General features: G+C 38.4%; 1 protein-coding gene across 1 annotated transcript; it reads right to left on the reverse strand.

The window, feature by feature from the left end:
• Nucleotides 1–6,335: 6,335 nt before the first annotated feature.
• LOC126195329 (protein no-on-transient A) lies at nt 6,336–18,112 on the reverse strand. Its single transcript, XM_049933899.1, has 3 exons — nt 17,750–18,112; nt 17,435–17,556; nt 6,336–8,029 (listed from the first exon to the last, which is right to left on the reverse strand). The coding sequence occupies exons 1-3, from the start codon at nt 17,847–17,849 to the stop codon at nt 7,250–7,252; spliced, it is 1,002 nt and encodes a 333-aa protein (XP_049789856.1). The 5' UTR covers nt 17,850–18,112; the 3' UTR covers nt 6,336–7,249.
• Nucleotides 18,113–25,946: the final 7,834 nt, after the last annotated feature.

Below are 25,946 nucleotides of genomic sequence, written 5' to 3' on the forward strand. Positions count from 1 at the left end.
ACCAGCCAAACTTACAAAAATTTAACTCGAGTCTAAGACAACGAAAAATTCTCGGAATTTTTAAAAAAAATTTCTGGTTTTCTCCCAGATAAAAAAAAAATCCCGGATTTACCAGTTGTCCCAGACCTTATACATCCTGTTTCTAATGATACTAAAGGAATCATTGGATCCTAATGCCTTATTCAGTGGAAAGGCCATTACATGATTAACAATATCCTCTGCCATATGTATTTCCACAGTAACTGCATCTGAGAAGGATCTCGTCAAAGCCAGTATTTCTGTGGCAGGACAATCCACAGAATGTCCAGTGCAGATACAATCATCTACGCCTAATTTACTGGAATGTGAAAGATTAGTTTGGCAATGAAGTTCAATGCACCTATCACATACTGTGTGTGTGGTATGACCCATGTAGCTTTGCCACACTGGCACTCTGCACAAGTTTTTGGTATAAGATTAGTGACATGAACTAGCAATCTCCAGTGTGAAACAATCACCCGAAGATGGCTGAATAGTTAGCAGTCTAAATACTGAGGCAAGATGTCAAAGTCATCCAGCTGACTCAAACATGACTATATTATACAGGCACAACATAAGTATCACATAAACATAATTTTCATGCTGTATCTTCAGGCTACATAGATTATTTCAAAGCAAAACATATTTAACCCAAATACACAACTTTAAATCTGAGACCACTGACAGTGACAATTATTTCTGGAAGTGCGTTCTAGGACTGCTCCTGGAAAAAAAGCCGCCTGATGCTCTCTTCAGATTCTGGGAACAATTTCGTATTGCAGGTGTTTATGACATGTTACTAACCAGTAATTGGGAAGGTGTCCATTTAAACTTAATCATCCTGCTTTCCCAAAAGGGTACAGAAATGTGTCACTGAGTAACTAGAAAGGAATTATTTCACAAAATAACTACATCCGTATTAAATTAATTTATTGTGACCTAGAAAATATTTTCAAAAATCTTGAGCGTCAAGTATCACACATAAATATCACAGAAAAATTGACAAACACACTAATAGGTTTTAAATTTTTCCTTTTTTCCAGTCTCAGCCTGTCCATCCATAAAGTAAGTTTAAATTATCATTCTACACAAATTGCAGATCCAACTCAATAGGAGATACACAACACCAAACCCATTTCTCCAAATAGGAGAGATTTTGTGTACATTTACAAATCATATTTTAGTTATTCTAAATCATTCATTAGGCCAAAATGTAATACCCTTTTAACATGCAGTGATTTTGATGGTGCAGGTACTTACATCAGTTTACTGAAATTACTGTCCTTAGTGCCACTGCATATACTACAAGTGAGACTGAAGATTTAACAGCACTTTTCGCAGAGATGTTCATCTAGCACACATACTATTCACTGCCTGTTACTTGACCATTTTTATTTTTATTTACAAATTCTGTCTCAAACCTTCAACACTGGTGGAGGCTGTGTGGAAAATATCATACAGAAAGGTTACTCACACCATTTGTTTAAACACAATTTAATCTTTACTACACTTGCTACCTTTGGCTATAATGGCTGGTTTATTGAAATATTAAAGGGGCCATCAATGCCCTTTCAATCTGTGAACAAAATACTGCTGACTCAGCAAAAAAATTTCTACAACTAGTTTCATCTTCTAATGGCTGTAAATAGCAATCCACTACATGTAGAAAACATTTTAAAACACATCAAATTATTGCAGTCAATCGTACATCAATATGTACACTTAACAATTAATTCCTCATCACTTCCAACTGCTGCTTATTTTATACTTCACTTCATAGTTGATATTTTGTAATTCATTATCAGACTCTCACAGTGATAACTGAGAGTTTTGACAGCACAAAATCTGAACAAAGTTCTCTGTGTTCAAATAATGGAAAATCTGGGATGGAATAGCAACATGAGTTACAACAGGTTGCTATTCACCACACAGGAGGTGTTGAGTAGTGGACCAACACATTTAAAAGTACACTTTTGGAAGTTTCTTAGCTTCTGACAATGTCCTCCAAAACACACAAACACAAACACACACACACACACACACAATGATATCAATGATATGGCCACTGTCTGTATCTGGGACATGGGGCAGAGAGAGAGAGAGAGAGAGAGAGAGAGAGAGAGAGAGAGAGAGAGAGAGAGAGAGAGAGAGTGTGTGTGTGGGCGCGCGCGCTTTTTTTTTCTTCATGTGACAAAAGCACTATGTCTCAATATCACAAAAGGGATGGTTGCAACTCACTGTGTAGCGGAGATGCTGAATCGCATACAAGCATAACGAAAAGCTGTCAGAAAGTGATCTTTCAGCCAACAAGGCCTCTGTCAAAAATAGAACCCCCCCCCTTACACACACACACACACACATATTAAGACAGTCTCTGGCAGTTAAAGTGAGACTGTGAGCAGCAGCACATGATGGGACAGACAACTGGGTGGTGGAGGTAAGGAGGAGGCTGAGGTGGGGAGAGGGAGGAATAGCAGAGTAGGAGTGGGGGACAGTAAAGTGCTGCTTTTGGGAGCGTACACAGATGAGGTACAGGCAGGAGGCTAGAAGGATGGGGGAGAGGAGGCAGTAGTGGAAAAGGAGAGGAGTAAAAATACTGAGGGCGTGTTGTTGGAATATAGAGCTGTGTTGGGCTGGAGTGGGAATAGGGAAGGGGCTAGATGGGTAAGGACAATGGCTGGATAAGATTGGGGCCAGGAGGGTTATGGGAATGTAGGATATATTGCAGGGAGAGCTCCTCCCTGTGCAATTCAGAAAAGCTGGTGTTGGTGGAAAGGATCCAAATGGCACAAGTCGTGAAGCAGCCATTGAAATGAAGAATGTCCTGCTGGGCGGCTTGCTCAGCAAGAGGGTGGTCCAGCTGTTCCTTGACCGCAGTTTGTCGGTAACCATTCATGCGGACAGATTGTTGGTTGTCATGCTCACATAGAATGCAGAACAGTGGTTGCAGCTTAACTTGTAGATCACATGACTGGTTTCACAGGTAGGCCTACCTTTGAGAGGGTAGGTAATGTTTGGGGCCAGACTGGAGTAGACGGTGGGAGGATGTATGGGACAGGTCTTGCACCTAGGTCTATTACAGGGGTATGAGACTTGAGGCAAGGAGTTGGGAGCAGTTGTTGCGTAGGGATGGACAAGGATATTGCGTAGGTTTGGTGGATGGCGGAGTATCACTGTGAGAAGGGTGGGAAGAATATCGAGTAGGACATTTCTCATTTCAAGGCACGATGAGAAGTAGTTGAAACTGTGGTCAAGAATGTAATTCAGTTGCTGCAGTCCTGCATGGTACTGAGTCACAAGGGGAATGCTCCTCTGTAGCTGGACAGTAGGAGGTGTTGGGTGACTGGAAAGCTAAGGCAAGGAAGATCTGTTTTTGTATAAGGTTGGGAGGGTAAGTGTGGTCTGTGAAGGAATACGCGTCACAATAGATGTGTCGGCCATGGGCTGCTAAGCTGTATGGAAGGGTCTTCTTGGTATGGAATGGGTGGCAGCTGTCGAAGTGGAGGTATTGCTGGCGGTTGGCAGGCTTGATCTGGATGGTCTACAAGCTAAGCTGCAACCACTGTGCTGCATTCTACGGGGTCATGACAATCAACAAGCTCTCTGTCTGCATGAATGGCTACCGGCACACTGTGGTCAAGAAAACCACCTCAATGCTGAGAATGCCATGCACCATGAAGTTCTTCATTTCAATGGTTTTTCCACAGCCTGTGCCATCTGGATCCTTACCACCAACTTCTGCTTTTCTGAATTCCACAGGCAGGAACTCTCCCTGCAATATATCACGTTTCTGTAACCCTCCTGACTTCAAACTTAATCAGTCACTGTCCTTACCCACCTAGCCCCTTCCCTGTTCCCATTCCAGCACTAAACAGCCCTCTATTCCACCAACTCACCAATAGTCTTTCTATTTCTCTCTTTTTTCACTACCCCCTTCTGTCACCCTCCCCCGCCAGCCCACCATTTAATCTCCCAACTGCACCTACCTCCCCCGGTATCCTTCCCCCTCACCACCCAGCCTCCTCCTCACCACCTGGCTCACTCTCCCATCACGTGCTGCTGCTTGCAGTCTGGTTTCAGCTGCCAGGGACTGTGGTCATGTGTGCGTGAGTTGGGTTTGCGTGTGTGCATGTATGTTGTCTATTTTTAACAAAGTCCTTGTTGGCCGGAAGCTAACTTTCTGACAGTCTTTTTGTTGCGCCTTTCTGCAACTTAGAATCTCTGCTGTGTGGGAGAGGCAACCATCCTTTTCATAATATTGTTACATTCCATAAAGGACTATGTCTGATAGCTAAGAGAGAGTCAATAGTAAAAACTCCTACTATAGTTATCAGCCAGAAAAGCTGTGTGAACAGAAAGTACTTCTGCAATTTATAAGGAAACAACACAAGGATTAATCAGTATTATCACAGAAAATAAATATGAATACACAATAATAATGAGCAGATATATTCACTACAATGTAAATAAAGAAAACTAAAATGCTACTTTTCATATTAATGCGAACTGTGTTGGAAACATCAGCAATGGTAGTACAAAAATTTTTTTAAAAAAATTTCAAGAAATACTGTTCTATGGGAGTAATACAGGAAAAAGTGGTGAAAAATGCTATTGCTTGAAACTACTGTGTCACAGTCTATTTCATTCATTCATTTTTAATTCATAAATAATGTTCCAGAATGCAGACACAAAGGAGGTCCTTCAGGAATGAGGATCGGATCGAGTTACACATTAACAGGTAGAGACAGCCACTGAAGCCGACTCAGTTACGTGTGTTGTTGTTGTTGTTGTTGTTGTTGTTGTTGTTGTTGTGGCCTTCAACCCCATGACTGGTTTAATACAGCTCTCCCCACTACTCTATCCGGTGCCGGTCTCTGAATAACTACTGCAATCCACATCCATTCGACCTTGCTTACTGTAGTCACCTCTTCTTCTTCCTCGCCTATTTTTAACCTCCATATTTCCCTCCAATAATAAATTAACAATTCCTTGGTGCCTCAGAATATGCACAATCAACCATTCCCTTCTTTTAGTCAAGTTACACCATAAATTTATTTTCTCCTCAGTTTTATTCAATACCTCCTGATTTTTATGTGATCTACCCATCTAATCTTCAGCATTCTTCTGTAGTACCACATTTCAAAAATTTCCAGAAATGCTGGGGCTCTCTTTTTCCTTTCAAAAGACATATTTTTTTCTATTTATAATCTAAAAGTAACACCACAGTTATCAGCATGAGTCAGTCAGTACTAGTCATGATAAACTGTTAGTATTCAGCTTTTGAGGAAATATAGTTTGACTTATTGAATGATTGCCAAGATTAATTGAAATATGTATGTGTGCACGTGTGTGTGTGTGTGTGTGTGTGTGTGTGTGTGTGAGGCGGGGTGAGGGTGTCTGTTCGCAAAGTATCCAATGTCTTTTGATGGTCCAATTTTTGTCTATGTTTTCAGCTATTTTCAGGAAGAATTCGTTAAATTTAGTGGCCAATGATTTGAATTTCAGATCAGCTGCCACACTGTCATTAGTTAGTTGATCATTTAATTAATGAAAAACCATTCCAGTTGGTAATAAGAACTTAAGTCCTTGACTGTTTTCGGCCTTTACACCAGGTCATTTTCACAGAGATCTGAAAAATATGCTGTAAAGAGGCAATGTCAAACCGGCTGTGGACCTCATAACATTCTTATTAGCAACTAGAGCAGATTTTTATTAATTGAACTTACAGTAGCAGAATTAGAACCATCAGAACATGGAGAAACTAATAAAGATCATCATTTGCCTGGCTAAGTTTATTAGTTTCATGCTCTCAGTATTGTTCGAAATTGTCTTTGCACTGATCTTGGAAATACTTGTGTATGGTCTGCTTTTTTGATAATACAGAATTCACGGAGGAATCTATTTCTCCACAGAATTTTTTAATTCCTTGAATTACTCTACATTCAACTTCTATAGTTCTGAAAATTTCAGAATCTTTTTTTTTATCTTGTGGCCACTGATATTATTAAGAACATATTTATTACCAGTCTCTGAGCCAATTTTAAAATGCACCACTATAGCCAATATTTTGTATATTTATAACTAACTTCAACTCTATAGATTACTCTGCACTACAGAAACGTTGCACATTTAACTGAACCAATTCCAGTTTTGTGTGACATTTCACAAGATACCTATTGTACCTAAAGTGTGTGTTAAGATTTGTTTTCTAATTCTATCAAGCACCATAAACTATTTGAATTGATGTCAAAATTATGCAACTACGTTACTCTCACACTGATACAAACCTCATTCACAATCAATGATTTTGCTTCTGCTAAACTCAACATGCTTTTATTAATTGCTGCACACAATTTCACTACTCAAATACTGCATTAGGATATGGTGTGCATGCAACAATGCATCTATTCCTTGGCAGCTCTGTACACAAAATATTTCATTGCATTTATGATCAGACAATATGTTAAATAAATACTTGAATAATTTAACTGATACAACACAATTATGTCCCTTTTCCTATAGTCAGATCTTACTGAGATACATACTTTTTAGCTGTAGAATAGATTCATGATGACTACTAATTATAAAAGCAGAAGACCATACTAAAGTCACAATCCACATTTTCAAACAACCAAATCACAGGAAAATTTGTGTTTTCTTACATAATAGCACGCAAGCGAAGAACAACAAAATATAACAAAATTGTTTCTACAGAACAAATAAACAAGCTTCATAGCCTGCATAAAACACACACCAACCAGCAAGGTAATATGTCTTGTACATCAAACACAGCCTATTTGCCAGTACACAAAGAGGTTAAGATTACAGTCATTGTTGAGAGTGATGGATGTTTGTCTTGAATCAGAAGTTGCCATCATCTTTTTCTGTAAGCTTCTTCATATTTCCTACAAGTGGTCATTTATACACATTGGTATGGGATCTTCTTAGGATTATATGATTTCATCTTCCTGTTATGTAACTTGAAATATTATTGCCTGGACCCATTTAACCATAAATTTCCTCAACATGAATTACTTGCATTTGTAATTTCAACTCATGCATGCACACAGAAACAGTACTTCCTTTAAAGAATGGTAAAATTATCTCTTTGTGAAAGAGAAATTATTCCTTCTGGATGTAAAGCTGTTTAAGACATTACTAATACAAATACTGCAAGTCTCAAGGTGCTTCACAAAACAAAACTTGGAAGCATCTAAAACCGCCGTAATTGTCATGTTCTTCTCCTTTTGTATGGGGGAGGAGTAGGTGCGCTGATTGGACTTGATGACTTGCTGGAACTTACATCATCTGGCTTCAGAGCACCCCTTGTTGAACGCTTGCTGCTGCTACTACTGCTACCACTACCACCTCCACCAGTGCCACTCCCACTGTTTGCTCCACCACCCCCACCACTGTTACTGTTCCCAACACCACTAGCAATACGTTTTGGGGTATCTTCCTGTCTATGTTCGTGTGAGTCCTTGGAGCGTTCTTTCTTTATGGAAGACGTGGCTGCAGTATCATCCTTGTCTGTATCATCTTTCTTACTCTCCCTTCTTTCTTTTGTGCTTGTTCGGTGTACCTTATGTGACCTGACATCTTTACTCTCCAAAGATTCTACCTTAATTTCTTTCGGTGTTTCCCTAGCTTCCTTCTTGTTTTCCTTTTTTCCATCTTTACTGTCTTTACTTTCTCTTCTAAAGTCTTTGTCTTTGCTGATTTTCTTGGGTTCCTTTGTATGTTCCTTGGACTCCCTCTTTATTTCCTTGAATGTGTCTTTGATTTCTTTTCCTTCTTTTTTCACAACAGGTTCCTTTACCTCTTTGTTGTTCACTTCCTTTTTAATCACATCTTTCACAGCTTTTGGTTCTTTCTTGACCTCATTATCTGTGGATGATTGTTCCATACTAGAGCCCGAGTTCACTTTTTCTTCCATCAAATCACCAAACTCTGTTTCAGGAAGACAAAAGTCCTTATCATCATTAGGAAAGGGCAGGTTCTCGGTGTCATCCTTGAAAGATAAAAGGAAGATATGATGAGAAAAGAAACAGTGGCATCAAAAGTATGTACAAGCAGAACAAAGTTTCCAACAAAAAATATAAGTAATGTCAATTTTATAAGTAATCTAAAATAACATATTTTCAAACCAAAGTAAGAGCACTATTCCAACGATCAAGCACCAATAGTGACGTGAAATATCGACACTGGCTTTGGACATAAGCTTTATTACTTCATATGAAAATGAGAAAACGTCAGGAAATTTTAAGGTACTAGAAAGGAAAGGTTGAAGTTTAACGTGTCACTTACATCACAGCCATTAGAGATAGAATGTTATCTTAACTGGAGACAGATTGGGGGAGGGCAGTTGCATCTACTGTCAACTCTCCACAGGACCTTTTCCAGCATCACCTCAAATGATTTAGGTATACACAAAGATCTTAATTAAACAGTCAGTAGGGCGTTTTTCCTTCGGAGTATACTGATGGTCATGTTTTTTCAAAAACCAATGGTTATTGGGGGCTCATTAAAATATTCTGAGAAGAGAACGTGCTGCTTTGAAATCTCCTGGGATTAAAACTGTATGCCAGACTGGGACTGGACCCAGAAACTTGATACTTATGGATAAGATTAAATGAGCTACCCCGGCATGACTCTCCATCTGTCCTCAAAGCTGCTATCTCTCACTCCTACTTTCCATACCTCATGGACACTCTCACATACCTTGCCGGAACAGGGCTCCTGGAAGAAAGAATATTGCGGAGAAATGGCATAGTCACAGCCCACAATTTTTCTGCAGTATTCTTTCTTCCAGGAGTGTTGTTCCAGCAAGGTACGAAAGACAGTTTCTATGAGGTATGTAAAATAAGACTGATGTCTAGCAGAAGTGAAGCTTTGAGGATGGGTTGGGTCTTATTTGGGAATTAAATGGGTTAGAGCCTTGCCCACAGACTGCAAGGTTTTGGATCATAGCCTTAGTGCAGCACACAGCTTTAATCCATGTAAAATACACCAAGACAAAAAAAGAAAGAAAGAGAGATGCAGCATGAAGGAATTATCCAAATGAGGTGGAAATCAATAGATGTGATCTACATGTACATACAAGCAAACGATTACAATTTTAGAAAAACTGAGTTATTTATTCAAGAGAAAGAGCTTCACAAATTAAGCAAGTCAATAACATGTGAGTCCAGCACTGGCTCCTATGCAAGCAGTTATCCTGCTTGGCATCAATTAGTAGAGTTGTTGGATGTCCTCCTGAAGCATATCGTGCCAAATTCATCAAAATCATGAGATGGTTGGAGGGTCTTGCCCATAACGCTTTACATTTTCTAAATTGGGGAGAGATCCGGCAATCCTGCTGGCCAAGGTCAGGTTTGGCAAGCATAAAGACAAGCAGTAGAAACTCTCACTGTGTGCACGCCGGCATTATCTTACTGAAATGTAAGCCCAGGATGGCTCTCCATGAAGGGGGGAAGGGGTGGAGGGGTCAGGACATAGAGTATCACCAACGTACTGCTGTGTTGTAATGATGCCACAGATGACAACCAAAGGGCCCTTGCTGTAAAAACAAAATGTACATCAGACCATCACTCATTTCTGTATAGTACGTGACAGTCAGGTTAGTATCCCACTGCTGTCTGGGATGTCTCCAGACAAGTCTTCAGCCTGGAATGTCATTGAGTGGAGTAAAATAGTCTTCACACTTTGAAATGAGTGCTGATGAATAGTAAAGATGTTTCTGGAAATGCCTGACGTGCTTGGAGATGCCCCAGACAGCAGTGGCATACCAACCTGACCATACAGACTGACAACCAGGAGTGATGGTCTGGGGTGCCATTTAGTTTCACAGGAAGATCCTTTTGATGGCCATCCACAGCACCTTCACAGCACAGTGATTTGTCAATGATCTTCTACACTCCTTTTTGTTTATCTTCATAGCAAGCCATCCTGGGGTACATTTCAGCAAGATATTGCCTGCCCGTAGATGATGGGAGTTTTTACTGTTTGCCTTTGTGCTTGCCAAAACCCTATCTTTGCCAGAAAGGTCGCCAGATCTCTCCCCAATTGGTCACATTTGGGGTGTTATGTGTAAAGTCCTCCAACCAGCCTTATTTTAATTATCTAATGCACTTATTAGGCAGAATTTGGCACTATATCCCTCAGGAGGGAATCCAACAACTATTATCAATCAATGCCAAGCCAAACTGCTTGCACAAGGGCCAGAGAAGGACCAACACATTATTGACTTGCTCAATCTGTGTAGCTCTTTCCCTTGAATAAATCACCCATTTTTTCCATTTTTTTAAAATTCTAATTTGTTTGTCTGTACATGCACATCACTTCTACTGATATCCATCCCATCTGGATAAATCCTTTGTGATGTGTCAGTTTTTTTATATATATATTTTTTATTTTCTTAGAGTTCATCAGCAAAACGAAATCCCATTTATATTTACATCCACACACTGGCAATCTCACTAATATTAACACTCAATCTTTATCGCATAAAATTAAAAATTATCAACAAAAATGTTGTGTTCATTCAGTAATATGAATGCTATTGCATACAGACAGGTCCTGTTGCTGGAGAAAGCATCTCCAGATTTTTCCTTAAATATAACTCTTTAGCCACTTTAGTTTTTTTTCCAGTCAATGCAGTGTTTTCTTGGGTTAAGCATGAGTTTATCCCACCTCATCCTAGCAAAGGCTTTCTCCCAAATTAATGAAAATAGCATTTACTCCTTATTCTTTTCAATGTACCTTTCTCCTAGAACTTTTAGTAAGCCTACAGCATCTCTTGTGGCTACCCATTTTCTGAAACCACATGCTCTTCACCCATGAAGCTATTCAGATTGCTATATATCCTTCTGTTTACCACTCTCAGTAAAACAATGGTCGCATGTGGTGTCAGACTTAAAGTTTTATATTCCTTACATTTTCTTATGTTGTTTTTCTTTCCGAGGGTACCAAGATCGAAGTTGTTAGGCCACTCTCCATTTCAGTATATTCCCCTACTTATTTCGAACAGCTATTCCATTCCTTTTTCATCAAAGGTTTTACATGTTTCTGCAGGCAATACAGCAAGCAATGTGTCTTTCCCATTTTTCACCTCCTTACGAGCTAACTCCAACTCACTCAAATAGAATGTTGTTGCCCTACCTACTTCCAGTTCAAATTGCTCTGACTTTTGTCTTCACTGTATTCATATAACAAAATGACATATTCTTTCCATCTCTCCTTTACTTTATGAGGTTCATTAACCATCCTACAGTCCTCCATTTCTATCTCCACGACCCTCTTTCATCTCTCCTTTTCACACATCAACCCCAATGCTTCTTTATAAACTAAGTAATACCTGTCATCTCTAACAAATCATTTGATGTTAATTTCTTCCCAATTCACTTCTATCTAGCTCAACCTATCAGCTTTCTTAATGCTATTATTTATGGTCTTATACATTCTTTTTTCCCCTCTTCAGTATTTATAATTTTCACTTCCTTCTTTCCTCTACTTTACAACTCATTTTGTCTGTTATCCATACTTTCCCCATTCTCTCTAGGTTTTATTCATAGCACTTGTTCCAATAACTCTTTAAAGTTTTTCAGTCTATCAAAAATATTGCCTGGCTCACTGATTCTCAGTCTTACTGTAAGTAATCTTTTACTTCAGGTTTTCCCTCTTTCTTTATTGTTTGTAAATTTAATGTTACCCTTTTTGTACCTTCCTAGACCATCTTTAGAATAATATGTAGCTTTCCAATAGCTAGATTGTGTTCTGAGCAGATATCTGCTTCTTGGTAACTTTTAGCATTTCTCAAGCTATTTGTAGACCTCTGTTGGTTTCATAAACAGTCATTGAGTTTTGATTTCCAAGTTTACCTCCTACTTGTGTGGTGCTCTAACAAGGTGCCTCCTACCATGAGATTGTTCCTTTTATAGAAGTTTACTAACACCTATCCTTTGTTGTTCCTCCAGCCACAACTGTCACTCTAGAAGAAATTTGCCCTCACTCTTACCTCGCACACAACTGCATTTGTGTTTCCCATAACTATTATGCATGCTCCTATTTCCTCCTCTTCCATTACTTTCCCTATCTACTCATAGCACTCCTCTAACTCTTTGTCAGGATGTCAATTAGCTTTCAGTCTTTCATTTACACTCAAACTCTTATGACATTTCCATTTATTTTCTTGACTATTAGTATTCCAACTCTTTATAAGAGCCAGCTCTCTTATAAGTAGCAAAACTTACTCTCTCCACCAGTTCCCCACCTTGCTTCACTCATAGCAAGTACAACCCGTGTGTTTTTGTCCATTTCACTTTTCTTTTTTATTTGCCTTGTTCTAGAAGTGTCCGCACATTCCATGTTCCAACCATTATGGTTTTTCCTTTCCTTCCTTTTCCTCTACCCCCCCCCCCCCCTTTTCACTCTCAGTATATAGCCTTGGTAAATTCCCCTCTGGGAGATCTGAGTAAGTGGAAATTTTAGCTCTGGAATCTTTTATATAAAGGTTCATGTTATGTACGTCTAATAAAAAAGTAGTGTGGCAACTCCTCACTTCTTTCCACATAGGCAGGAAGAGTGCTCCAGCTAGGTTCTGATGCTCATTCTGGGTCAGATGCTGTTTGCAGTCACCCACTCTAGATAAGACACTGCAATTCTTGCAATCCTGCAATGCTCTACACTTACATGTACATCTATACTTCACAAGTCATTTTATGGTGTGTGGTGGGGGTTATTTGGGTGCCAATGACACTTCCCCCCTCTCCTGTTGCAGTTGTGAATTGTCTACTCAAAAAATGATTGTTCGTAAGGCTTTATAAGAGCTCAAATATCTCTATAATCTTGGCTGCATGGTCTTCTTCAAGATATGTAGGAGGAAGCAACACATTGTTTGACTCTTCCACAAATTTTAACAGTAATGTACAATGCGTCTTTTGTAGAGTCTGCCACAGGAGTTGGCTGAGCATCCCTGTGACTTTTTCTTGCTTACTAAACAAACCTGTGACAAAACACACTGCTTGTCTTTAGATATTTTCTATTTCTTCTATCAGTGCTGTTTGGTAAGGGTCCCTGCCTGAGAAGCAATACTGAAGTACTGGCTGAATGCACATTTTATACGCTACCTACACATGACTCCCAATTTGGCATCTGCCTTCCCTGCAATCGTTCCACTTGAAATCACTCTGAACTCATACACCCACGTATTTAATTGATGTGACAGCTTCCAGTGACTGTTCAGTAATTGTGTAATAACGCAATAATGTGTAATCCTGCCTCTTCATGTGCAATACATTACATTTGGTTATATCGGAGGTCAACTGGTAATCCCTGTGTCGCACATCAATCCTCCATGCTCTTCCCACATTTCACCACAATTTTTCAGCACCGTGACTTCTCTGTACATAACAGCATCACCTGATAATAACATTGTGGAGCTTCCCATGTTATGTACTACATCATTTCTACATACTGTGAATAGTAATGGTCCTGTCACACGTCCCTGGGGTGCACCCAACATACTTTTAAATCTGTAGATTGCTCTCCATTAAGAATGCTGCTTCCTTTGCCCTGTCAACAATACAATACTGTTAAAGCAATGAAAAGTTCTTGGAGAATGGTCCTTTGGTTTGAAGATGAACACTTGCTGGTCAAAACTGGTTATGGCACTGAAAATGCTACTTGATTGTGCCATCAAAAAAATATACAAAACTAATACAACAGATGGTTCAGAAGCCCACTCAGCTGCAACTAAATCAGATCTAATGACAAATACACCTGACCTCTTTAAGATGTCTGCTTGGAAACTGGTAGTAATGACCACGAGGCAGCTGTGACTAAAAGATGAAGACATTGTTACATGTTCTTCAAACTAGACAAAGAGGCAATAACGTCATAACTCAATTACGAACTTAAAACATTCAGGTCTCACCAGGAACATTTAGAGTGAGTGTGGTAGGAGTTTAGAAGAACAGGTGACCAAGCACTGGATACATACCTGTATGTGTCTAGTGGAACAGTTTTGTGATGGAAGGGACAGTCCATTGTATACAATCTCTGTAAAGATACTTCTAGAGACACAGTGGCTACTGCACAACACATGTAAAACAAAGCATAAAAGTATTAACAGGGAAATGCTAACCAAAATGCATCTGGCTGTCAGAAGGGCAATGCATGGAGCCTTCAACAACTATAATAGAAGAAGCATATTGAAAGACTTCTCATGAAGCCCAAATAAATTCTGGTTAAATGTAAAGGGCATCAGTGATACCAAAGTTAATGTCAAGACAGTCACTTATAACACAGGAACTGAAACTGAGGAAAGCAAAGCAAATGCAAAAGTACTAAACTTTGTTTCAAAATGTTTCTTCACAAAGAAAAATCAAGAAGTGTACCACAGTTTAACACTCTCTGAGTAACAAAGAAGAGTGAGACAGACAGTGTCACTGGCACTGAGAAACAGCTGAAGTTGCCAAAACTGAACAAAACTCAAGCTTGATGGAAACCCTATCACATTCTACACCGAATTTGCACCTGCAGGTGAGTAGCCCTCTTAAAAATAGTATACCATAGACCTCTTTAACTAAAAACTTTTCCCATTATTTGGAAGAAAGAGCAGGTCACGCCTGTCTATAACGTCAGCATAAGTGATCCACAAAACTACTATCCCATACCATTGACAATCATCTGTTGTAGACTTTTACACCATATGAGCAGCTCAAATGGGTATTTGAATATAATTACTTCCTCCATTCCAAGCATCAAGGATTTGAAAACACTGATTATGTGAAAACCAGCCTGCACCATTCTTACGTGACATACTGAAAGCCTTTAATCAAAGCAGTCAGTAGATGTAGTATTTCCTGATTTCCAGAAAGCATTTAACTCAGTAAAACACCAACCATTACTGACAAAATTACGATCAATCGGGGTAGCAAGTAAAATTTGTGAGTGGATTGTGGATTTCTTTGTCAGGAGAATGTGGCAAGTTACCTTGGATGGAGAGCCATCAACTAATGCAAAAGTAACTTTCAGTATGTCTAAGGGACCATTCATGTTCATGTGGTATGTTAGTGACCAGGCAGACAATATTAACAATCAACTCAGATTTTTTGTGGATGAAGCAGTTATCTATAAGGAAGTACTGTCTGAAAAAAGCAACACAAATATTTAGTCAGATCTTCGTAACATTCTGTAGTGATGCAATGAGTGGTAATTTTCTTCAAACATTAAAAGTAAGAAATGTAAAATTTTCCAGTTGACAAAACAAAATGTAACTTATCATCTGTTGACAACAATGAGTCACAACTGGAACCTGTCAAGTAATACAAATACATGCGTGTAACAGTTTGAGAAGATATAAAGCAGAACATTCACACAGCTCAGTGGTAAGTAAACCAAGTGCCAGACCTCAGTTCATTGGCAGGATACTGCAAAAATACGATCAATCTACGAAGGAGATTGCTTACAAAACACTCACATGACCCAGCCTAGGCTTTTGCTCAAGTGTACGGGACACACAATAAATAGGACTGACGGGAGAGTTTGGACCTATACAAAGAAGGATGGCATGAAAGGTCACAGGTTTGTGAGGGCCATCTCTGAGATGGAGGAAAACCTGAACTGGCGCAGACTTGGAAGACAAATCCAGCCTGTGAAAACCTACATATAAAGTTTAAATGTAATAGGAAGAAGCCTTTTAATACAGTAATGGCTTCTCATTGGCTCTAGAATAATGACAACTGTGTCCTACAACCTCTCTTCAGTTTATTCTGCAAGTGGCCTCTATAACCAATCTACAGCAGTAGTTCTCTGTAAGATCTGACAACGTTATCTAATAATTAAATCATATATTACATTTTGAAGTTAGGCAGTGCCAGTCAGTTAATTTTCACGAAGTTAATCACTGGTTGAAGTGACAAACGCCATAAACAACATGGCGACAACAATGAAATGTTCTTAGCAATTTAAAAGTCTAAGCTATAGATCAGTCTGTCACCACAACCAGGTATTTTTAGTATCACATTTGTTGGCTTTGCCAACTCACAACTAAACTATTATTTTCCAGTCTAAACTATACCTCACACTAAGCTACAGATCAATGTGTCACCACAACCTGTTTTCTTTTGCTATCACATTTATTGGCTTCATCAGCAAACAACAAAACTATGAATATGTGCACCAAAAGATGATGGGACAGCAGCCATTGACATTACATCACTGGCCAAAACTGATGACAAGTACCAAAAATTTCTTCTTGACCCTGCATTGTTACCTGCGAGCTAGAGGACATTATTCCCTGTAAAATCTCTGACAGAACGTTCAGTGCTGCACTAGTCCACTAATAGCATGTTGAACTATCTATACTGACTCAGCATGACAGTAACCATCTCTATAATGTTTACTTAATGTGCAAATACTTGTACATGCTCAGACATGGAGCTTGGTGTCACACAGACTACATTCTATGAGATTTTAAGAGACTTTGTCCTTTACTGTATTCACTGTAAAGTACATTGAATAATATTTGTAGACATACTGAATAACTACTGCAGAAAGACAGTGATTACGCAATACACCAGAAGAACTATTCTCTAAAACCTCAATTTATGCTGTGGACACACTGAAATTGATGACTGTGTTTAGATCTTAACAATAATCATCTTCAGACTGACATAGCATGCCATTCGACATCTTACGGCACATGAAAAAACATGCATTGTGAAAGAAAACTACTTTTTCTGATGGGGGATATTTTCTCAACATATACATTATTACATGTTACATCTGCTGCTATGTCAGTTTTTGATCTGGAGACTGTTGTTAATAGATGAAAGTAGTAACAGTGAATGAATAAGATTAAAAAACTGATAAGAAATATTTAATGCCCTCCATGCATTTTTCATAATAGATGTACTGTATAAGCACCAACATACTGACAGGAGATTTGCCTGTTTTGTAATAAACCTTTACTGATTTTGCATTTCAATTTCATTTATTTGTTACGAAAATTGAGTTAAATGTCATGCAAACATAGGCATTGGGGTGTGTTACAGATCACCTGGTATTGCTACCTTTATTTCATATTCACAGTCCTCAGCTTTGCCAACTATCAACCAAATTATCTTACACAACATAGCCTAGACCTCAAGCTAAGCTGTAGATCAGTCTGCAGAACAACAACCAAGGTCTGTAATTCCTCTTCCATGATTGGCAGTACATAACAAAGCCTCAATCATATATGTTCACAAGATTTCACCGACAAGATTCAGCAGAACGCTCTCTCTCAAAACACACACACACACACACACACACACACACAGGGAGATATAATATGAGAGAGAGAGAGAGAGAGAGAGAGAGAGAGAGATATGATTCTATTGCTATTTGGTTCGTATTAAATAAGCATACATACCAAGGCCTGCATGTCATACATTGTGTCCAAATGATCCCATATAACTTTTGATGAAACGTCTTTATTCAGAGCATTTCTGAACTTCTCAAGGATGCAAGCCATCTGGAAGTGCTTGTTAACACCTGAATAATACACAAAATGAATTAATTGAAAGACGGAGCAGTGTAATTTGCCTAAGTTACACTACTATCATTCATTAAAAAAGCGTATGGTTGCCAAACGACAAAATTATACAATTCCATTTCAATTGTTTACATATGTTTAGGTTAGGGAGAATAGATACGTTGAAGACAGAGAAGGATGAAAACTACTCACCAACGGGTTTGTGGCCAATCATAGCATAAAATAACTGCACTTCTGTTTCGACATTCCATTCTATCTGCTCGGAAACTTCTTCTTTGTCTTTCACCACCATTTTTAATGCACTATCCGGCACTACACCAGCCTTCTGCTGCGAATCGAATTTTGTATCGAAAGTACAATACTCGATTTAAAAAAGACAAACCTCGAACGCCAATTCAAATTTCACAGAAGACACCTGTAATATACGGCCAGCCGGCAGGTAAGTTTCATTTTAAATATTACTTTTCTTTTACTATTAGGATTATAATGACGGAGAATATCCGTGAGTACCCGATGACATTTTTCAGTGCATCTGGATTATGTACTTAATCGTGCAATCGAAAAATACAACACTGTTTATATTAAATAGTCAGTCACACGTGCATACCTTTACCTTGCAGGTGGTTCTTACCAACACCGTGCATCAAAATACCACAAACGAAGATAAAAGGGTGTAGCTATTGTAATTTCACTGCGATTATTAGGATAGTTGTATGCAGTAGCGTCTTGTATAACTTTCAGGATAATTGTTATTTTATTGTTGACTTTACTGTCTTGAAACATTTGCCCATCAATATTTTGACATTAAGTGAAATAGTGTTGGAGAAAGGGAGGAAGCTTTATATTGTTTATTTTTGCAGCCTAGAGCCATGGAGCGGATATTTGAACGTAAAATAGGATATTTGTGTATGCTCTGCTGATCTGTCAATAACTATTCCAGATTGTGTGAACGTGTCATTGCAAAGACGTAATCTGTAACAACTTTTGAGTTGGTTTCGAAGATTCGTTGAGCACATGTCGACGAAAGATGCGAAATAGCGTCCATTATACCAAATGTCACTTAATAGTTTTGCTCGTGTACGAAGCTAAGCTTACAAACTGTATGAGTGTAAGAGTAGAAAAGCTCATTACTGTACGAACGCTCCATAAACCTGAGATCGAACACATGCTCACACTTTTCTACAGAGCAGTGTTTAACAGCATTGTTTACTTAATGGGCAGTAATTTGAGAAAAATCAATGTCAAGAATGACAGTGGTAAACGTGATGAAAATTTGTCGTCGTCTCTTATCTGTTTCCAATATATTGTGCAAGGAATTTAGTGAAATCACAACTGTGGTAGTATGAGGCAGATTTTAATTACATTTTAAATTCGTTAACAGCTCGAGCGACTGCATTACTGATGTAATTTTCCAATGATTAGAAAATAAAATTTGTGCAGGAGGGGATTACTGGAGTAAATTGTTGAGGATTCTGTGGACCAAAATCTTGAACCAAATTATTTGAGCTTTAGTACCATTCCGTTAATAGAGGGCTCTTTTAAAAAAATAATACTTTGTGATTATGGTATATTCAAAGTAATTTCCATTGATAATGAGACCTTTATTAATTTATTCAGGTTGAAAACAAGCAGCTACTACAATGATGTACCTTTTAATTTGCGTAAAAGAGATAGATAGACTGCAACAAATAGTGTCATTTCTCAGTACAGTATGTTGAGGATGTGTGGAATAAATTATTTGCTAACTTAACACTGTCATATTAGACTGCAAAAAACATGAATGATTTGGTGTTCACTCAGAAGATTGGTTTGATGCAGCTCCCCATGTAAATATAATTTGTTCAAGTATATTTCCATATCTGCATTACTATATACTGCAACCTACTGTCATATTAACCTGCTTACTGTTTTCTCTCTGCAGTTTTACCAAACTAACTATTCCTTTATGCTTTAAGAGGTATCCTGTCAGCTGATCCCTCCTTTTATCTAACTTGTGCCGCATATTCCTTTTCTCCTCAGTTTTTTTTTATAAAAAAAAGAGGATAGGTGATTTTTTTAGATTATTACAGCTGCAGTGATTAACACTTCATGGAGCCATATTTGGTGCCATAGGCCTATTTATTTTGTTTCTAACCTTTCTTGCATCAGAAAAAAATTTAGGAGCAATGATATTTAATATCTCCAGTTCTATAGTCACCAGAAACATTGTTGCAAGCATGCTCTTGAAAAATTTAGTTTTTGAAATGACATATTGGTTGTGGATCTCATACACATTTTAGATTCCCGCCATGTGAAATTATCATAAAAATGTATATATATGCCACCTGTCAGTCCCCTGTAAAAAAGCAACAGTCTTTCTTCATTTTTTTGTCTTTTATTTCTGATACATATTAAGTTTGTTGTGAGACTTACTTTGCTGAGTGGCAGTTGTCACTTAATCACAAATTTATTGTTAGTGAGAAACTGGTAGCTATGAATTTCAGTTTGTGTTGAGATGTGTGAAAAAAGATTCACACTGAATTGTTGAGTTATATTTTAGTGTACTATTTATGATAACCTAGACAATTTGATAATTTGGAACCTCCGCTGAGAAATATGGATGCTCTAATGTCATCAGATTCAAAAAGAGAAAAATCTTTGTTTCAGTGAAGTAACAAACGGTTGTGAAATCTAGTTTGTGAACTCCTTTTCTTGGTTTATATGTCTGTCAACAGTGCTCCAGTTATTGTTGATTTATTGAAAAGTAGAAGACACTTCTGTTACAGCAGTGTTGTATATTTCCTAGTACCCATCTTAGGAATGAATACTAAAATTGACTACAGATGAAATTATGAAATTACAATGAACGAATCACTGTAGTTTGTAAATGGCTTGCTTGGTTAGTTCTTCTGTCTAGTTCAAAATATGGCCAACACTACACTAAAGACTGATACATATGCAAATATTTTTATAAGTTTGAAGTAAGTAAATGTGGACCTGATAGATGATAGAAAAATTCGTTTTCCTTCATTTATGTTAAATGAGACGCATAACTTATTATTGTTATCACATAATTCTTCTAAGTTTCTTTTTTTTTATTGTCAGTTCATTATGTTTGTCTTAGACATTTTTATGATTTACTCACAGATGGTTAAGATGGCTGTGACAGTGATGTGACAGAAGGTTTTTGTACATCTGCCGAGTTCCAACTACATGCACTCGCTGAATCGATCTTATTGCTAACTACCTGACTGTTTGGTGTTGCCTAGATATTTATTTATTCCAGTCTTGTACTAATCCCTCTCCTCCTCCACCCTCTATCTGTGCGTCTCCACTGCCCTCTCTCTTTGTCCACCTTCTGCACTCCCATCCTCTGTCCATTTACTCCTGCCCCTCCACCTTCTCCTGCCCCTCTCTATCCAGCTCCTCCTCTTCCCTCTCTGTCCATTTCCTCCTCCTCCTCCTCCTCCTCCTCCTCCTCCTCCTCCTTGATCTGTTCATCTCCTCCTCCCCCCTCCACCCCCTCTCTGCCTATCTCTTCTCCCTCCCCCTCCCATCTCTGTCCATCTTGTATCTGTGCCACTCTCCTCCTTCCCCATCACTATCTGTCGATCTCCTTGCCTCCGTTCTCTTTCCAAGTTATCACACTCAACTCTGTTGGAGGCTGGTGGTATTTATCCCTACAGCATTTCTTCCAAATTGTATCAAATATGTGTGCCAAATTCGGGTGAAATTATTTGGGGGTTAAGGTGAACTTTTTTTCCTGTGGCTTTGCCTGAATGTGCACATATTGACTATATTAAACACATATTTAACATATTTTCACACTCATTTGTACACATATTTGTCTGTATGTCTAGCCAGTTTCACCCAGCTAATGTTTGGCATACATCCTAAATGATATGCTGTACGATGATATAATTTTGCAGATACATTCAATGATATGTACCTACTGTATCCGAAACATGTCATGAATAAAGTTCGTAGTACAGAAGAAATAAATTAAAACTTCATGCGTGTTGTGGCAGTGTCTCACACATCTCAGTGCTTATCGCCCAAACTGTGTTTTGTACAATGATCTATTGTGGTACATACATTCAGCGGCAGATGTGGATATGCCCTGCAAAAAGTGTAACAAAGTAATAAATTTAAATGTCTTGCATAATGAGGTAGTTTTCGACGCATGTCAGTGCTCATGACATCAATCTTCGAAACAGTGTCATATAATAGATGTAATTTCTCTGGTACGTGCAGTGGTGTATGTGTTTACTATCTGCAAAATGTTATGAACACAATAATAAAGAAGTAATAAAACATCATGCTTCATGTAGCAGTTATACTGCATGAACAGCGAAAATGTAATAAGCAATTAACTTTCAACATTTTTGTGGGGGTCATCAGCCAGAAAATGTTTTGTAAAGGTGTGAAATTATGTGTACAGACTTTTGCAGATCACTTAGTGCTCATAGTGATTCTTTGTAGACAGTAAATCATCTGAGATGTGTACCACGGCAATGAGGAGATCGGTCTGTCATTGTGGTCTTAAGAGTTACTGTTTTTCGTGAGTATGAAGACTGATTCTGCTACATCTTGAAAAAAAGTTTAGGATAAGAATAATCAGTGGCCGATTTGGTGGTGATTGGCGTATATACGCACCGGGGAAAACACGGGAATTTTTTCATCCGAAAAAATGTATATATATGCCACCTGTCAGTCCCCTGTAAAAAAGCAACAGTCTTTCTTCATTTTTTTGTCTTTTATTTCTGATACATATTAAGTTTGTTGTGAGACTTACTTTGTTTTAATTTTGAGATAAATTATTTTGCTGGTAACATCTGATACTTTAACAAAGAATTTTACTTCAGTCCGCTACTGCGGAATAATACTGTAGCAATAAAACATATCGTGAGAATAATACCAAAATAAAACTTTAGTTGTGAAGAAAACGCGCCCTTTACGACAGTAAAGAAATAAATAAAACACACTGCATATACAAGCGTCTGCCGACAGCAAAATGTGTCGAAGGCTCTAGGACGAATACTACTCCGTAGCAACAGATTGTTTTCGATGAGCGTGAAGTCCCAACTGTATACATTTCTAACGCGTCGTGGGAAAATATTGCAGATAGTTATTTAAGAAGCGTTATTTTCAGAGCAAATTACTTTTTATGCAAGATGAATTATGTTACTTGTGAGATTGTGCGACGAATGGAATGCGTGATTCTCATTCAGAACTTAACGCTATGAGGACCTGCCGCTTAGAAAAATTTCGGGGCCAGAAGACCAGCCGTTTGTCCCATTACTTAAAATGTTACTTGCGCATTTGTGTTTGATATATCTTTAAAGAGTATAACACACGCTAAAAAAGGCCAAGCTCCAAGGTTAGTTTTCATATTTATTTTAGTTCTTTCATAGGTTACAAACTATGCAATGGCAATGGCACAAGTATAATTATTCTTCAGAAATAAGAGCTAGGTGAGTTCTTGAGCAGTTCTACACGTAACTGGCTTTTATATGGGTGGTGCATTTATTCAGCCAGGTAAAACACGAAATGTTCGGTACACAGCAGTGAAATTTAAAATCGTGCTTGTCAGAAATATACAGCTGCTACAGTTTAAATTAGTTACTAGATGTAATAAAGAGAAGAAAAAGAAATTGGATTGGGCATATATTAAGAAAGAATGACGGACTGATAAAAACAGTTTTAGAAGGTTATGTAGAAGGGAAAAGGAAGCGAGGAAGGAAGAGGTTCCAGATACTGGATGACATGATGGACGGTACAACATACAGCAGCCTTAAGAAGGAAGCAATGGATCGCAGAAAATGGAGAGGCAAAGGACCTGTTAATATAGCAGATAACTGATGATGATAATGAGTTTAAATTGTGCTCTTATGATCCTGCCTAACCAAACCCTAGGAAAAAAAAGAAATTGATGACCAATATTAAATGCGAAAGCTTAGGTTTTCGTTGTAACTATACTGTATGTACATTAATTTAAACGATCAAGTTTTCGTATTTGTGTACTTGAATTCACTTAACGTGTCCGGGCAAGAACATTTAAATTCCCTTCTTACAAAACACTGCAGCTTTAATGGCCTTGTTATTGCACAAAAATAGATTTTCCGCATGCAAACAAACTCCATCCGTGTCCACATGAACAAATGTGCAATCCTCTCTGTTTCTCCACATTCACACTGGTCATCTTCTGAGGGGCCCCATTTAACCATGTGTACTTTGCATTTTGCGACTCCTGTTCTTAAACTATTCACTGCTCACCATGTAGCATCCGGTAGTTGTTGGCCTTGTGTGATTTGCTCTGTGGGGTGCAGGCTGGTGTTAGCCGTACTGTCTGGATGTTCTTCTTTGACTTCAAACGAGCTGGAAGTGTTTGGTAGTTATACATTATTTGCCGTGGGTCGATTTGCTGCTTTTTCCTATTTATTTCACGGCGTATATTGCGTCTGATATTTGTGGGTTCGCACTACTTAACAGTGATGTAGCTATTGGCTGACTACACCACCGCAATGCTCTGAATATCTGGTATCATCGGCGAGCAAGATCACGTGACGTGAGCAATGACTGTCTAACAAAAGCGTATTTTAATCTTGATTTCAATGCTACGGAAGCTACCGTGCTGTATTTGATGAAATTCGTATTTATACTTTCGTACTATGAAAATATGCAGTGTACATATGTTGAGGCGCATCAAAGATTTTTCCCAAACGCGTAGTTTTTTTGCTGGGTTTCAGTTTCTGAAGTACCTGGAAGTTCTACGCAAATGTATAAAACTTTTCGCTACGGTCGCAGGTTCGAATCCTGCCTCGGGCATGGATGTTTGTGATGTCCTTAGGTTAGTTAGGTTTAACTAGTTCTAAGTTCTAGGGGACTAATGACCTCAGCAGTTGAGTCCCATAGTGCTCAGAGCCATTTGAACCATTTTTATAAAACTTTTACGATTCAAAGAATTCCTAAGTTTTACAGCTTCGAGGGAAGTATATTGCCTTTTAACCTGGAAAAAATGTACTTTCACACAGGGTACAGTGTATTTTCACCCAGGAAGAAGTGTATTTTCACCTGGGAAACTATTTTTAACCAGGCAATCCGAGAATTTGTTCTTCTTGGCCGCATATACACACTGGTGGTAGAACTCTCTGCACTGAGCAAGATACCTGCATTTACCTTTTAAAGCACCAATGGTATACCACACTATTTTGAGGCTATTGGCTGGGAGAAATCAGGGGTCTAGTGAAGCAGGGGATACAACCAGTCGACTTTACCAATGACGTCAGAATTGGCCAGAGAGAATTTATTACACAGGTGAAAGAGCTGACAAGACTGTTCAAAAACAAAGGAATACGAGAGACGAAAATTACAACAGACATATATCAAGGCAATAGTATTTTCACGTTAAGGATACGGCGTGTTTGTTTCGAATTATTTCTGTGACAAATGAAGGGGAAAAATTAGATGGAAATATGGGTAGCATAGAATACCTCACGTCACATATATATGGGTTGTACCTCGAACATCATTCGAACTGTACCAGATACAGGTTTAGCATACCTCGATTTCTTCGTTTTCGTTAGCATTAATATCCTGTTGCTCAGTTGAACACTCTATGTCAACTGAAGCACGGGATACAAATTTTACATGTGTTTGTTTCTTTCGCATCCTCAAGCACTAATAGTTTGTTCTTACGTAGATACTAGTACTACCGTTTCACCCTTAGTATAGATTCGAAAAAATCGTACTGATACTAGTGCTGGGAAACGAAAAAACGACAGCTGCGAAATTTCTATTACGTACTGGAGTACACGGAAACATACCTAACGGTGTAATACAACAATGAAATACGTCAAAATAGTCAAATGCAGTAAAAGAGAAAATGGAAAACTGAATTTACCAAGGGGAACTTCTTAAAAGAACCGAAGCTCGCCTAGCAAGACATCAACAAAAATCACATACCCACATACACAACAAACAAAACATTACGAAAACACACACACACTCACTCTTTCACCCACATCCTAATGTGAAATTAGCTAACATATTTCGGACGGTACATTTGCCCAACACGTTAACAAAACATTTAAACGGGCAATATGTGCGGGGAATACTACGCCTCCATGAATGTTAGTTTAAGCGACTTTGAAGTCTGGAAATCCGGCGTTTCCCCTTCCCTACAGGAGATTTCACAGCTATGCTATTTGTGCAAGCCCGTGGATAATGAACTGAACTCAATATTGTGATTAACTACTAGATGCTTTCCCCTAAATCCCTACATGAAGAAAAACCATATGAATTTACAATGGAACCCTCTGCAAAGTGATCTTCAATGAAGCTGACCAAAACTTACTTCCTTCGATTGGGTACTACTTTAAACACTACATCGTCACACTCTGGACCTGAA

The sequence above is a fragment of the Schistocerca nitens genome, chromosome 7 (genome assembly GCF_023898315.1).
Source record: "Schistocerca nitens isolate TAMUIC-IGC-003100 chromosome 7, iqSchNite1.1, whole genome shotgun sequence".
Lineage (NCBI taxonomy): Eukaryota > Metazoa > Arthropoda > Insecta > Orthoptera > Acrididae > Schistocerca > Schistocerca nitens.

Coding starts and splice junctions, on each gene's coding strand:
- LOC126195329 (XM_049933899.1), bottom strand. CDS start 17,849: ATGGTGGTGAAAGACAAAGAAGAAGTTTCCGAGCAGATAGAATGGAAT. Junction 17,557..17,749: donor GATTGGCCACAAACCCGTTG/GTGAGTAGTTTT, acceptor TGTATTATTCAG/GTGTTAACAAGCACTTCCAG. Junction 8,030..17,434: donor TGTATGACATGCAGGCCTTG/GTATGTATGCTT, acceptor TTATCTTTCAAG/GATGACACCGAGAACCTGCC.